Source organism: Dendropsophus ebraccatus, chromosome 11 (genome assembly GCF_027789765.1).
Source record: "Dendropsophus ebraccatus isolate aDenEbr1 chromosome 11, aDenEbr1.pat, whole genome shotgun sequence".
Classification (NCBI taxonomy): Eukaryota; Metazoa; Chordata; class Amphibia; order Anura; family Hylidae; genus Dendropsophus; species Dendropsophus ebraccatus.
In genome coordinates, this window is record NC_091464.1 from 27437908 (window position 1) to 27454612 (window position 16705).

The following is a 16705-nucleotide window of genomic DNA, read 5'->3' on the forward strand; positions in this document are numbered from 1 at the left end:
GAATAATTTTTTAGCGCCGCACTACCCCTTTAAAAGCGATCAAAGTTTTTCTGTTGCACTAATATTATATTAATAAAAACTAAATAAAAATGACACCCCAACCAGCCCTGTAGGTGGAAAAATAAAGGCGCTATGGCTCCTAGAAGGCGGGGAGTAACATTGCATTAATTTGACCCGGACATTCGTGCATCAATGGTCTCGGTCTTGAAGGGGTTAATGAATCAGGCACTGCAGCGGCTGACCACACTGCACTTTAAATTGTACAGTATGCCATCTCCCAAGCTGACTTATATTTCAATTGCCATATATGCTAGCTCTCTAGTGTATATTGTAATAAATCCGGCAGTGCTTAGGGCTACTCACCCTTCATGTCAAACACTGCTGATAAATTCATATAGACTTTACTAATGGTAAACCATATTCTACACCAGTGATGTCACACTTGTGAGTTAAGTGGTTTACACAACATGAGGGACTTGACTGGTTGCCTTTATATGACAAAAAAACCCGCTTTGGGTGCGTTCACATGTACAGGATCTGCAGCAGATTTAAAGTTGCAGATTTACTTTGAATCTAATCTGGGCCATCAAATCTAAGAGACCAGCCATTCCGTGACCCGGCCAGGTCACGGAGCCGCCGATCTCTGCAAAGATCATCCCGGCCAGTACTACAGTACCGGACGGATGATCTTTCCTGCCGCAGAGTTCTGATGTGGGCGCATCAGCGCGCGCCCGCATCAGAACTCCCCATAGCACACTATGAAGCAAGCGGCCGTAGCTGCTCGCTTTATAGTGTGAACTGACAGGTTTTTTACGCCCACTTTTCACTAAATAGCGTCCGCTATTGTCAGTTCTTTGCGGCGCCGCGAGGGATCCCAGCCGGAGCATATGCCATGTGTATACGCTCCGGACGGAATCCCATAGAAAGTAAGGCAATGTATGGTTTCGTACAAAGTACGGCCGTTGTTGCCGATTGCAACAATGGCCGTACTTTTATGAAAACATACGTTGTGTGAACATAGCTTAAAGATTAATTTCTCTTAAACATTGGCATTTTGTTCTAAATGAAGCCATGTTACACCCAGTGCCAGTGACACCATCAAGGCAGTACAACTTGGCATGCTTTACAGGAACCCAGTCCCTATGGGTAAATACTGAGCCCACCCCGTTTTAAAAAGAATAGACTGAAAATAGTTAATGTAATAGTTGTGTAGTGTCTATTTCTCATCCATATTCTTCTAGTGACAGCAGAACAGTCCCGATTTTCCCACCTTTGGTTGTTTACAGTGTTGGTGCAGGGAGGCACTAAGGGGGATCAGTATTGTGCAGAATATACACATTTTCCTTGCTAACTGAATTATAAGCACAATCAAAATGACAAACAACTAAAAGATAGCAATCCATTATCTGATTCAGTTATCAATCTCACAACTCTTTTTGCAGCGTTCCTTTATTTTTATTATTCACCAACAAATACAGACCACGTTCTCTCGGTTAATTCGGCACTTTGTTATTTAACTAAAGGTTGGCAAGAAAGCGTAAATGGCGCTTTGATAGCTTGCACTGACAAGTCTCTTTGTTTTCCTCTGAAGAGCACAATTAGTAAAATAATAGAGGATTGCATGTTTTCATTGACTGCTAACTGTTCTGCTCTGATAGATGGCAGGAATAACAGATGGAATAAGGTGACACACTGAGAACATTTGTGCACAGCGATCCATCGTGGTAACTGAAACCGGGGAGCTAAAAATACGTGTAAACAAACATATCATCAACCAAACAGGCGGTCTGATTAGACCTTTCTGAAGTTTAATCTCCTGCCTTAAAAGCAAGCAATTGTGGATTAAGTGGGTCGGGTATTATGGGGCTTCTGAGGCCAAAATTAAAGCCACAGCTCACCATAGACACCAGACTATTTTCTGGATGATCTTGAAGATTTTGCTTTGATTTGGTGGCAATCCAGTTGCTGTAGTAAAAAATCCCGGCACTCACCAAGTAGAATAATTATTTATTACGTGAAACATGTCATCAACAGCAAAGAAGGACACGTTTTGGCCAAGTGGCTTTTATCGACTGAGCTAAGTTAAAGGTAAAGTCCGCCATTTTTCAAATCTGGCGGGGGGGGGGGGGGGGAGGAATTTCATCAGGAGTATGAATTCACCTCTCCCTGTGCCCGCAGTGAGCAGCTTGACCATGCTCTGGACCCCCGCCAGGCTCTGGGATCGCCGGCACCGACACGTCATGACCCATCGCCGCTCAGCCAGTCCGTGACTGAGGCGGGACACTGTTCCAGTCACAGATTGGCTGAGCGGCCAGTCCATCATCTGAGACAGGCTTTTTTCACTCAAGTCGTAATGTCATCACAATTTGGGGCAAAATTAGTTCTGGCAGGGATCCCAAGGCCAGTCCGGACACTCACCGCAGGTACAGGGAGAGATAAGTTCATACTCCTGATTAAATTTTCCCCTGTCAGCTGCCAGATTTTAAAAAGGTCCAAACTTCTCCCTAAATGAAGGTCACTTGATTGATTATCCTCTTTGGTGAGTGCCGGGATTCTTTACTACAAGCCACAAGGATCACCGACAGCCGAGTGCCATCTCTTTACTATACTAAATCCTATGGCTGTGGCTCATGGTATGGGAGCCCAGGCTAACAGAGTCGATTTTTTAACTTTGTGTGTTGGTTTTCTGCTTAGATAAGCAAACTTCAAAATCTTTGCCATGTTCCATTAAAAGAATTGGCTTGCATTGCCCAATGAACGCTTGTGTTGTCAGAGCTTTAAATGAATATAGGTGTTTATAGTTTGATTTGTTCATGTTTTATGGTAGAAAACTGTAGAAGTAACAGTAGGTTTACCCCTAGTAGTGCAGCAACACAATGGCACATCATCAACACATGGTAAATAGAGATGAGCGCATCACTCCAGCATGCTCCAATTGTTCGGCATTTGAATACCAGTGGCTGAAGAAGATGGATGCAGCCCTAGGGAGTCCTGGAAAACATGGATATAATCATAGGCTGTATCCATGGTTTCCCAGACTCTCTAGGGCTGCATCCCACTTCTTCAGCCACTGGTATTCAAATGCCAAACTATCGGACTCGAGCATGCTAGAGATTTGTGCTCATCTCTAATAGTAATGCATGCACTCTGTTTGCCTCCACATGGTGCATTTGGACAGCAATATGCTCCGAAGGTAGTCTCTTCTAGAAGCACAGTCACTTTGTAATATAAACGATCTCCTGCTATGAAATAAAAAAACTATGAACATTTTGTTGATGGAGAAATAAAGAGGAAGCAAGAACCTCATGTGTGTCACGGAGGAGCAAAGAGCATAGTCTCATTCTGTATCCTGGCCCCAGGCCCTCGTTTAGCTCCTACACTTCCCTCAGTGTTGTTTCCTGGAGAGGTGACGGTAATAGAGTAGCGTTCGAAAAGGAAGTCATTTATTCCACCGCAATAGATGTAAAACTTATTGCTGCCAGTGGCAGCAGGTGACAAGGGAATAAACAGCACAGCGCAGCAAGAGTGAAGCGTGTAATGTGAAAAATTCATAGATTCAGTACTAAAACAAGGCGCAAGAACTCTATGAACCTCTTCACAGCCCTCCATTTACTTGGCTTCATCAGGGGTAATTTGAAACCCTGTTTTTTGTAAACCTCAGTTCAGTGATCTTTGGCTTTGCTGCATGTTGCAGCCATGGGAATAAAGTCATAAAAAGTTTTGGATACCCTACGTCATGTTGATTTTACACAATATGCAGTTATTAGCTTCAGGTCATGGTTATATATCTGGAATGGAAAATGATGTAACACTTCTGTCTTCTTGGCTTTACAGATTGGTGCGCACTAGCGTGGGTCTGCTCCATAACGCTGAACCTATATCTGAATGTAGTGAAAGAGATGAGGACAGACCGATATCAGCTGTAAGTATTCCATTTTTGAAAGTTTTATCCTTAAAGGGGTTATCCTGTAAAAATGTTTCTTTCATATTAACTGGTGTCAGAAAGTTATACAGATTTGTAACTTACTTCTATTTAAAAATCTCAAGTCTTCCAGTACTTATCAGCTGCTGTATGTCCTGCAGGAAGTGGTGTATTCTTTCCAGTGTGAGGGTGGGTTCATACTGAGGAATTTTCGCGGATAATATCCGCGGAATTCCGCTGTCTGTCCGCGCCTTTCCGCCGGCTCCATAGACACCATTCTATGGGCTGGCGTATTCCGCTATCCGCCGAAAGAAGTCACATAGGAAGTGAAGAAAAATGGCCCCTGTGCTAGTCCACATTGTCTCCTGCTCCTTCTGCTCTCCCCCCCTTAGGAGACAAATATTCCATGCCTCTGTCTCACATTGTGTGTGTTTGCTGAGATCAGGCTGATGATGCAGACAGGGGGCTTGGCTGGATCCCCCAATCCCCTGAGTGATTCACCATCTCTGACTAGCCTTTTTAGCCTCTAGTCTAAATCTAAGCAGACAAGGAGTGACAGAAGCAGGTGCTGCAACTCAGCTGATTGTGCAAAAGTCTGCAGTGAAATTAGGGCCATGTTCACACATATTGACGTCTTATTGCAGTACTGCAGCGTCTTCACAAATGATGCAGTAACACAATTAAATGATGGTAAACGGCAGAGAGCCGACACTACCAATCCCACCTGGACAAAAAACAAGGCAGAACCTCCCATGTAAGATAATATCAGATAAAGTCCTTATTGTGGGGCTCAACCTCAAAGATAAAAGATGCTTGATCATAATACTAATGTGCGTGGAGATGGAAAAAAAAGTTCAAAAACTTTATTCCAATATCTGCATTACAGGTAGTAACAGCATGCTGCGTGGGTGGGAGCACAATGAACTGATAAAGTACTGCAATTAATCAGTAACACAATGAAACTGCAATGTGTGAACTCAGCCTAGATGTTCTGCAACAGATTTAGGCGGGGAATGGGCAGGATGGAGGACTGTGATGAACAGCTGAGGGAAAGCATTGCATTCTGGAACCTGTAGTACTACGTACAATGGCTTAATCAGTAGGTATAGCCACACAATACAGAACAAAGACCCCCAAAGCAAATGGATTTTTGGTAGTTTCAAATATGGGTTAGACAGGTAAGCAGTTCTATATGCTTCTGCAACCAATTTTTTTTTTTTAACCTCTACCCTTTAACTCACCCATCCCGGTGCCTTGTAGTGCCGTCGCTGGGTCCCGTTTGCTGCAGCCAGGGTCCTGCAGCTCTGCTAGCTGCAATGTCATAACCCTGACTGAGTGATTGCCCGCTCAGCCAATCAGTGACTGGGGCAGAACACCGTGACTTACCTGGTTTCCTGCAGAAGATGATGTCTGGTGGCAGCAAACAGGAACCTGGCGCTGGCGCTACAAGGCATGGGCACAGGTGAGTAACTTGTTTATTTTCCCACCCACACCCACCTGCCTGCAGATTTCAAAGTTGGAGGGACTTCTCCTTTAATAGGCACGGGATCAACACGTTTCAAGATGGAAACAATCTCTTCCATACTTAAGTGCTGAATAAGTTTTAATAACTTTCCTGATAAAGAATTCTTTCTGATCTTGTGTTAATAAAACTTTGTAAGATTACATGCCCCGGGATCAGTGTCTGTTCTCCATATCCATTTCTCCTATAAAGCACAGTATGTACACAAGTCTTGTTCCGCCAGTGCTTTTTCTCGAGCTCCATTGAAATGACCTTATTTTGCAGCATTGTCTGAGTGGGGGCTGTAAATGGTGCGGAGAACTTGCCGGACAGTTGATTTTTTCCTAATCTGACAGATGTCATGCTATCTACCGCCTACCGCTGCCCATCTAATCAAATGAAGGATCGTCCTGTTGATCCCAGGTTCTCGTCACCGTGGCTCGGCTGCAGAATGTATCACTGTCTCTTTACAGCACAGACAAACAACTAATCCTTGCTAGAGCAATTAGACATAGAAAGACCTCAGGGAAATAGCACTTCTACAGCCCTGTGACCAGAAGCAGCATAATGAGGAGTGGCAAGAAGTGTCACTTTGGATTGTGTCCTCCTAGACAGGAAGCCTTTCAGTAATGTCATTTATATGTCATGCACAATTGAAGCAGCTAATAGAGTTAATCTCTAAGGGAGAACAAGTTGTAACAGTGTTAATTACAGCATTATTTATTTATTTGCAGATGTATGGGCTATCACTCTGTTATGGGAAGGAGGGGCTGCTGTTTGTGGCGGGGAAATTGCTGTTATTCTGTGTCCGGGAGGGATAGGTGCCGTCAGATAGGCTGGTTGCTTTCACTAGAATCGGCCTGGAAGATGTTATTTGTTATCATGAAGAATGATGTGCTATCAGTTCTAGAGCATCATTCAGAAGACACCATAGAGTTAGCAAAGGAATGACGGATATTTTTTGCTATCTAGTCCTCATTTATAGGTTTTGTCAATCTCTTTCTGGATTAAAGATGAGCAAATCTACTGTAGGAACGAAGCAATTTGTTTAGTTCCTATCGGCATTCTGCTCATCACGCTCTGGAGTTTGAAGTCTGCTCCGCTCCTCCCCGGGTGCTGGGAAAAGATGGATCCAGTCCTGGGAAACTTCTCCCAGTTTCCTAGAACTGGATCCATTTTGTCCTACCACCAAGGGTGGAGCGGAGCAGACTTCATACTCTGCAGAATGCAGATAGGAACTAAATAATTTCCTTCGTTCCTACTGTAGATTCGCTCATCTCTAGTCTTGGTCTTCACTTTTGGCTGTTACCAGTCAGATGTTTTGAATATGTTGCAGAAATAAAAAAAATAAAATAAATTGAAGCATAGAGCAGAACAATTGTCTGACTTCGGAATAAGAGATTTAGTTTTTTTTTTAATTGAGATACATCAAAAGCAGCAATCATTGAGCTCAGGGAGATCAGTGAAAAAAATCCAATGAAGTACTCACTCAAGAGTCTCCACTCAAGAGTCTCCATTGATACATTGCCCCCTATAAAATTAAATATGCAAAAAAAAGGGGGGTCCGTGGAGCCTTAGTCATGAGTTTCAAAACACGGGAATAGCCAGAAATCCCTCCTGGGAAGGAAACTTGTTGCCAAGTGGGTGTTTCCCTGATATGTAGCCCCTTAAGTCCTACTAAGTTGCAAGTATTAGGGCACAAATAGGGAAATACCAGGGTGGTCCTTTTTGCATCAAAGTCTAACTCAGTTGTGAGTATTGCGACATTGCAAATGTTTACCAAAGCCAGGCATCCATCCACAGACAGCTGTTTTAGGGTATTGCACCTCATCAGTGTGCAGTGGGATTCTGGCTAATGGGACAATGAAAAGTAGACCAACAAAACACAACAATCACTGAGCTCAGGCAGATTAGCAATAAATCCAATGGAGTACTCACTTAAGAGCCCCTAAAAAATTTGTATATGCAAAAAAAGGGGTCTTTGGAGCCTCAGTCACGAATCTCAAAACACTGGAATAGCCAGATATCCCTCCAGGGAAGGAGACCTGTTGCTAAGGAGTGCCTCCCAGTGGAGAGATCACCAAACCACCCACCTTGTTACGTAGCCCCTTAAGTCCCACTCAGTTGTGAGTATTGGAACACAAATAGGGAAACACCAGGGTGGCCCCTTTTGTGCCAAAGTCTAACTCAGTTGTGAGTATTGCAACATGACAAGTATTCAGTGTAGAGGTAGGTCCGAGGTAGAGATACAGTACTACCTGTTACTGACAGATAAAAACAAACAAAAAAAAACCCCATCACATTAGAAGCGTTGGGTCATACACCAGATAAAGGACACTTTTACACTGGTATAATTCAGGTAATTTTTGTGCCCATATGATGGCCACAAATTCTGTGGTCTGATTACCTAAACTAAGGCCATCACCAATCACTATGATTATTATAGTCATTATATAATGATCCAACCCGTGGGCAGTCCATATAACACTCCTGTGATACAGTGTACCCTGCAACAGAAATGGTCTTCTAATTTTTCCAGATTATAGTCCAAAATTCATCATGCCTTTCAGTACAATCCTGTGATAATGGCTGATAACAGAGAACAATGGTAAGTGAGTATATATACTTGGCAAGGTCATGACCTTTACACGGTGTGCGGGAAGGTTTTAAAGCGACTCTGTACCCACAATCTGACCCCCCAAACCACTTCTACCTTCGGATAGCTGCTTTTAATCCAAGATCTGTCCTGGGGTCCGTTCAGGGGATGCAGTTATTGTCATAAAAACATGTTATAATCCGGCAGCGCTGTGTCTAACGGCCGGGGCTTACATTTGTATATGCACTAGGCTGGCACCACCTCTCCGTCCTTCCTCCCCACCCTCCTCATCTTTAGGAATAATCCAGGAACATTTACTGCTGTTTGAGCTTTGCACAGGTGTATTAATGATCCAGCCCATGTGCCGGGCTGCCACAGCTGACGAATAGGGAGCAATCTTCCTGAAGCTTTCCTAAAGATGAGGAGGGTGGGGAGGAGGGACAGAGAGGTTGTGCCAGCCTAATGCATATACAAATGTAAGCCCCGGCCGTTAGACACAGCGCTGCCGGATTAAAAGTTGTTTTTATGACAATAACTGCATCACCTGCCGAACGGACCCCAGGACAGATCTTGGATTAAAAGCAGCTATCTGAAGGTACAAGCGGTTTGGGGGCTCAGATTGTGGGTACAGAGTCACTTTAAAACCTTCCCGCACACCATACCATATGTACTTCTGTGCCTGATTTGTGTCAAATAGTTCAGGTACTTGGATGACCATAGAGTACAGACTAAAATAATTGCTGACAACAAAGAACAAAAGTAAATGAGTGCTGTATACATCCGACGAGGTCCGAAACTTTACAAAAACCTTCCCGAACACCTGATGCACCTACATGCCACATTTTGGTCAACAAGTTGTTTTTTAGATGCCTATAAAGTTAGCAAAGACTGATAATGGCAGATGCCAGAGCACGGGGAAGAAGTCGTCTTCTTTTTTTATTTGTAATGTGCACTTTATTGTAAGCACATGGCTGTGGGTAGAGGAGTCTTTTAAAAATAATGTTACAGGATATTACTATTGGACAAACCAGTCTTGAAACACATTAGCTGATATACCCCTGTGGTTAGTGTCTTGGATTTTACAGTGCATTAAAAGTTATATCTGCTTCACAAGATGTGCTGGACTTGGCTGTATATTTATCCTGCTATTAAGCCGCTTCTGTGCACCTAGTGAGAACTTGATCATATCTTAAAGGGGTACACCATTGAAAAAAATCCTTCAAATCAACTGGTGTCAGGAAGTTATATAGATTTGTAATGTACTTCTTTTTAAAAAATCTCAGGTCTTCCAGTACTTTTCAACTGCTGTATGTCCTACAGGAAGTGGTGTATTCTTTCCAGTCTGACACAGTGCTCTCTGCTGCCACCTCTGTCCATGTCAGGAACTGTCCAGAGCAGGAGAGGTTTTCCATGGGGATTTTCTACTGCTACATGGTATTTTAGAACCATGGAGACATATTGTTCAATCTAGGGGATATATATATATATATATATATATATATATATATATATATATATAGAATTTTTTTTTTATCAAGATTGGAAAGTGTATCATGTTTGTAAAGTGTATCATGTTTGTAAAGTTGTTAATTTGGTTAAAGGGTACCTGTCACCATGCCTCATTACAGAGCTCAGCATGCGGATGCCACCGATGCCAAGATATCAGGTTGCTATGGAAACTCTCCACGCTTGCTTCATGCAAGATCCCTATTGTAATTATTAGGACTTGTGCACAGAACCCTTTAAGGGCCACATAAACAATCCAGCGAGCCCTGCCGCACGATGAAGCCATCCTTGTGCTGATCACCGCGGTTTGTGCTCATCATCAGTAGTGTCAGCCAGTGTAACAGCCAATTTGAAGGAACTTCCTGTGGTTTGGGGAGCATAAAACTCCTACCAGGATCCCTTCAAATTCATAAGACAAACAATGTATATTTTCAGTATATATTTTCATTCCATTCATCTTCACTGATGTAATAGTCACTGCACTATTTTAATCAGATAGGAATTAATTATTATCATCATCCTGTTATGTGTAATACAAAGCGTTGTGTAGTCTTTTGAAACAGATTAACAATGTTGGTTCTAATGTCTAGACCAATAGTCCCAAGTGAATGTCAGCATGTTGCAATTAATATGATCTCAACAGGTTATGAAAGCAAATGAACTTAATAAAGCTAAAGGGGATAAGTGTTCACAAGGCACAATGGTTTTCTCCGAGCAGATGTATAATACTGTTACAGTCTATACCTGTGCGTTACTTTATAGCGCTGTTTACAATACCAGACAACTGCTGCAAAATCTGGACCCAAGATGAGCATATTACCTATGGAGCATTAGGCAAGTATTTGTTGCTCACTTTTTAAAGGGACTTCCTACCACCTCCAGCACTGCTGCTTCGGCTCTCCCTGCCGCCTCTGTTGCTGTGAGATGCTTGTATACTCGTGTCTCCACTGCAGCCAATCATTGGCCTCCGTAGTATATGGCACGAGAACACTGAGGATAGTAATTGGCTGTGGCAGTGACGTGGTGTATGCAGGCTTGTCATTTATGATGTGGAATTATATGGTGAACATGCAGGCACATGTATCGTAGATAAAATTCTGTTCTGTATAATTTGTAATTAAAGGAGAAGTCCGTCCAGACCCATTTTTTAGCAAGTGCTGGGAAGGGGAGGATGAAACAAATAACATGTTCTTACCTCTCCCGCTCCAGCACTGGTGGCCGCATACCGCCGATCCAGTCCCTGGATTTCCGTCTGCTTCCTGGTCTGAGTGGGGACCCATGTTGTGATTAGAGATGAGCAAACCTGCCAAGGTTCGTGTTCGTATGAACCTGAACTCTCGGCTTCTGACTGCCGCTGTCTGCCCGCTCCGTGGAGAGGGTGGATACAGCCGGAGGACCGCCTGCAAAACTGGGATACACCCTATGGCTATGGCTGTATCCTATTTTTCCAGGCGGTCCTCCGGCTGTATCCACCCTCTCCACGGAGCGGGCAGACCGCGGGAATCAGAAGCCGAGAGTTCAGGTTCATACGAACATGAACCTCGGCAGGTTCGCTCATCTCTAGTTGTGATGTGTGAGGTCCACTCCGGCCAGGGACTAGATCAGCAGTACGTGGCCCCCATCTCTGGTGCGGGGAGGTTAGAGCATTTTATTTTTTTTTACAATTTATTTTAATTGTCTTTCATCTCAACATAAAAAAATATTTTCAGTTTCCAGCTGGAAAGCATACTATTCCATCAACAATTTCCATAGCAATATATATAGCATATACATATAGTATAGCATAATATATGACAAGTACATTCAGCCTTTATATGGGTATTTTCCAGCTTTTACATAATAATTCCATAAGAAGTAAGCCACTTATGACCCACACAAAATTTCCCAAAAAACTTACAAGTGAGAATAAAGAAAACAAAAACAAAAAAGGATTAAAAAAAAAAAAGAGGAAAAAAGGAATAAACTATAAAAGAAAGAACAAAGTAAGAAAGGAAAAGAAACAAAGATTCGAAAGACTTTTATCCTCCTCAGCACTTGCTAAAAAAATATGTCTGGCCACACTTCTCCTTTAACCAGATCTGTTTTTAGGTTTCACAACTTAAAGGTGCATACTTCAAAGTCTATATATATGCATCTATGCTGTGCGGGTAACAAAATATTTTTTGTAAAAACAATGATCGCGGGGTTGGGGACACTATTCCATGCTTTGGCTTAGGGTCTGTATATTTTAGCCAGTTATTGTGGGTGAAATGGCAATATTTTCGGATTAGAGGAGTGGATGATCTAGGCCCTGACTTGTGGTATTATCCTTCCTGTACACAGTGTAGCTCTGGATTGTCCGCATACAATAACTAATGAATAACCTCATCTGACTGCCAGCTCCATTTAGCTTGTGAACAATGAACACCGTGCCATGAAATCTGGCTTACCGTTTACTGCTAGCTTGCGGATGTCCCTGTTATTTTCCTAGTGTTATTTTCGTTCCCGGCCTAATAGTAATCTGTAATATGCATGCCTTTATTCTGTTAATTTAGCATTTCAAACCATTCAGGGCTTGCGGACTTACAGTGCATTAATGCCTCATTTGAAGCTGCCCATGAGCAATATACTGTATATAGTAATGCATTGTGTCCAGACTTTTTACATTTTCATATTCAATATTCAACATTTAAAGAAAAAAATAGTAATATGATTACCAGTAAATTTGTTCCCATGTTTTTTGTTGCCAGACCCAGTATACAAGGCTTCAGTGTATATAATAATTACTATACCAGTTCAGTTCAGAGAAATGTATGAGGACAGAATTCTGGTACAAGATTCTGGCATAGGTTAAGCCAAATAATAGTTGGTCTAAACTTAAAAGGGTTATCCAATTAGGTAAAATACATGTTTAATAATCCCCCCCTCCTTGAAACTAACAATCTATATAATACTTGTTTTTATCTTATCGGCCTCCTTCCCAAGTTCTGAGTCTGCTGCCTTCTGCTGTCTGTACTCTGTGGTGCCAGGAGGGTTATTCACAGTAAGGTTACAGGAAACTTGACCTCAGAGGGGGCTGGCCAGCATAATAGAGTGCAGCGACAGCACTCTGTTAACATGAGCATCCCTAAAGGGAGGGGGAAGAGGGAGTTCATAACAGGATGGAGAGAACAGCTCAGACGTAGATTTCTGTGTCTTAAGCAGAAGGCAGCAGACTCAGAATTCGGGAAGGAGACTGATAAGGTAAAAACAAGTATGGAACAGATTAGTAGTCTTCAGGAGGATGGATGATTAAGCATGTATTTTACCTAACCAGGTAACCCTTTAAGTTTAAGCCAATTATTATTTAGCTTAACCTATTGCAGAATCTTTAACCAGAATCCTGGGGCATTTTACGTAAGTAACGTAGTGTCATATCTGTCCCAGTATAATTCTGTTAAATTGGTCTCATGCATTAGTCTGAACTGGCATATTTGTATTTATTATTATTATTATTATTATTATTATTATTATTATTATTATTTACACTGAAGTCTAGTATACTGGGTCTGGGAACAACAAACATGGAAACAATTTAATTGAGAACAATTCTCTATTTTCTTCTTTAGGGTGGGTTCACATGTACATGGCCGTACATGCACATGTACGGCGGATTTCATGTTACTTCAGTAACATGTTAATTCATGGTATTGTCAGTTTTAATAGGTTTACAAACTGACAGCAGAATTTTCATCCTGCTGCGAGTATGTAAACCCTTCCCGCTCCCTGATGCCCCACTCAGCCAATCAGTGGCTGTGGTGGAACAGCGCACTGAATGGTTAAGCGGAATGTCAGAGAGCCGGGAGCCTCAGAAGCAGACTGGAGCGTGGATGGGTAAAGTATTTACTGGGCCATTGAGGGTTAAGGGGACGGGGTTTACATACTTGCAGTAGGATGAAAATTCTGCTGTCAGTATGTAAACCTATACAAACTGACAGGACTAAGGAGCGCAGTGGATTTTGCTGCAGAACTATGTGAATCCACCCTTAAATGTTGAATACTGAACAATATGAAAACTTAAAAAATGCTGGACACAATACACGCTGATACATACTGTATTGTTAGGGCCAGTTCGTACAGAGTAAAACCAGCGTAATTCTTTGAGCGGAGAGAGGAGGTGCGCAAGCCCTCCCATAGACTGCCAGTATGACACAAAGGCTGGAAGAGAGTTCCGCGGAGGATTCCGCCAGTTTTACTCCGTGTGAACTGGCCCTTAGGCCGGGAACTGAAATAACAGACTAGGAAAATAATACCAGATAAATTAGCAAATAGCATTCAAACCTTGGCCTTACCAATTAGCACTCTTGTGCAGCTGCACATCGGGCCGTCTTAAAGGGCCCTTAGAATAGACACTTTACACAGTCCAATATGCCGCTTTGTATGGTCACAGATGAGCACCAATCAGCCAGCACTCACTGGCAGTGCCTTTACAAGACATGATCAATCGAGCATGTGTGCCAAAAAAATTATAGAGGAGACTTTGGTTTTTGAATTACAAATGCTTTTGTGCATATCATACTTAGATCATGTGAAGTCGCAGACCATAATTCCAACGTTTCGGTGGTGACACCTTTATCTAGGAGTCTGTGTTGGAGGATGGTAGCATAAGTCCTGGGCCATAACTGTTGATAGTGAGTAGTTGGCCGGCCGTGTTGTGGCAGGCCACTGGAAACAAGGTGGAGAGTGTGTAGGCACGCAGTACAGCCGAGTCCGGGCAGCCAGGTCCAGCGATAGGAGTCATGTCTTGATGTTGCGTGTTTCTACCTTTCATTAAAATGAAAGGGGTCCGATACCTTTTCATGCTCCCTATTTTGACATTTTGCTGACATATCCATGCCTTGGAAGGCATGAATTTAGTGTGAACCCAGCAGAAGAATTTCTGATACTCCAGACGTGAGTGCCACTGTGCCACTGAATTCTCTAAAACTTCCAAGCTAGTGCACTGCAGACCAATGGGGACTTATTATTTAATATTGCTTTGTTTTCTCTTTAGTGACAGGGCCAGATCATAGAGCACTGATTTGTTCTTCTGACATATATTTTTCTGTATGTTTCAGTAACATTTGCATATATGGCAATATCTGTTTATGATATATTGTAAGTGTAATTGAAAAAATGGTGAGTGTGCAGCAAAAAGCAGCAGAGAGCTACAAAATGACAATTCCGGCCTGTTATATGGCAGCATTTATGTCACATAAAATATTCAGAGACTCTGTGGTGCCTTGTGGGCTCAAATGACCTTTCATTCTTGGCTACATGCGGGCACTGGCATTAGTCACAGACGGCCGTATACTTCATCTGTAGACTTTTCATTTGGCTGCATCATATCAGCCTGGCTGCGGCTTCTTTTTTTGCAGGGGGATCTGTCAGACTATCTGGAGATGGGGCTGTCTGACACAGTTAATGCAATGACTGTTGTACTTTCTATTACATAAGTTTTAGGAGCTGGAGGAGGAGATGGATTTTGAAACCTTTCTAGCATGTCTTGTATGGACTCATTATTACAAGAGGCTTATCTGAGTATTGTACAGATTTCAATGGACACAGTCTGTTGCATTGTTCCTGGCCAGAGTTGCCTTTCCTATTGGGCAGGGTAGGTGGCTGCCCAGGGGGCCCCTTTGCGCTCTGGACTGACTGTAAAACACTGACTCTGATAGACAAAGGAGTGATGAGCAATTAGCTCCTCTATCTGTCATTGTTATTCTCTATTGTAAGAATGGGGCCATGGACTTCATGGCACTGAGCTGTCTTCCCCCTAGACTAGAGGATGTGCTGCCCTTCACGAATCCCTGCGATCAAGAGGCCAACGGACCCTCTCACCACACGATTAAATCATCATCGTCATCTGGGGAAGGAGTAGAGTGGCTGGGAAGGCGGGAGGGCTCGCAAGATGGGGGGGGGGGGGGGTTGGTAAGCGTGAGGTTGGGTGTGACCAGTTCACGGCTCTGCCCAGGGGCCCATAATGCTGTTAAGATGGCCCTGTCTCTTGCTGCTTCCCTTATCATAATTAGTTTATGGTTTATTGACTTACAATCGGGCCTATCAGGATTCTGTCACAGTGTTCATCATTTTCACAGCCAGAAAAGTGATGCATTTTAAAGGGGTGTTCCATTCAAGCATAACATTTCATATGTTGCTTCCCATGGTGAGACTAACAATTCATTCTATACTTTTTATTATCTTTTCGTTCCCCTTCTCCCAATTCTGAGCTGCTGCTTTCTGCTGAAGTCACAAAAATCGGTGTGTGAGCTTTTCTCTATGTCTCCCCCTCCCTTTCAAGGTGTCTCATGTAAACAAGTCCCTATCTGCAATTTTTTTAGCGGTTTTGTACTAATCACAGTGAGTTCATTAGCAACTTGACCTCCCAGCATTACAACCCCCTTACCCCCCCCCCCCAGCATTACAAAGAGGCTACAAAGTTGCAAATAAAGCCTGCCAGTCGTCTTGGTAAGGAAGGGAGAGGAGGGGGAGACGAAAAGCTCACAAATTTCAGTATCTTCAGCAGAAAGCAGCAGCTCAGAACTGGGAGAAGGAAACGAAATAGATAATAACAATTATTCTGCAGACTGATGGTGCTACATGTAATATGGAAGGACTATAGATGTGTTGTGCTGAAAGCTGTAATCCTCCCTTCAGTGACACTCACCCCCTGGCTGGCTGCATAACATATTGGAGTCATGGCCTGCATGTTCCTCCTGGTTGAAGCACTCAGCACACTGCCTGACAGTAGCCCTCTCCAGCAAGCAGTGACCTGCACCAGTCCAGCACCTCCCCCGCTGCTGCTCATACAACATTGTAAAGGCTGCCTGTCATCTGGCTACCTGTTATCTGTTGCTGTCTGAAAATCTATCCCAAGCTCAGCCACAGTACAGATATCCAGGGGACGGGGCAAACAAGAATTGACAAGTAACACAGAGGCAGACACAAGGCTGAGGGGACATTAAGCTACATGTATTAAAAAAAGACTTCAATTTAGCTTATTAATGTATATTGCAAAAATTTTTATCATGTGCTAAACTAACTAAAACTAAATGGTCAAAATATTTTATAGTTACACTTTAAGACTTTGAAAACAAGAAAGTTTGGCATTCAAGAAGTGCTGGGTATGTCCTATAAATGCCACAAAATTTAGCTTTCTGGTCCAGTTCCATCATCTGATCAT

The 16705-nt window shown here is 42.9% G+C and overlaps 1 protein-coding gene across 5 annotated transcripts in view; it reads left to right on the top strand.

Annotated features, from left to right (window-relative positions):
* The window catches only part of LOC138767870 (uncharacterized), a 341381-nt gene that overhangs the window by 106730 nt on the left and 217946 nt on the right, over nucleotides 1–16705 (top strand). For all 5 annotated transcript variants that reach the window (XM_069945717.1, XM_069945715.1, XM_069945720.1 and 2 more), the window contains one exon: nucleotides 3835–3922. In XM_069945717.1, coding sequence (XP_069801818.1) covers nucleotides 3835–3922 — 88 coding nt within the window. The remainder of the gene's footprint in view (nucleotides 1–3834; nucleotides 3923–16705) is intronic.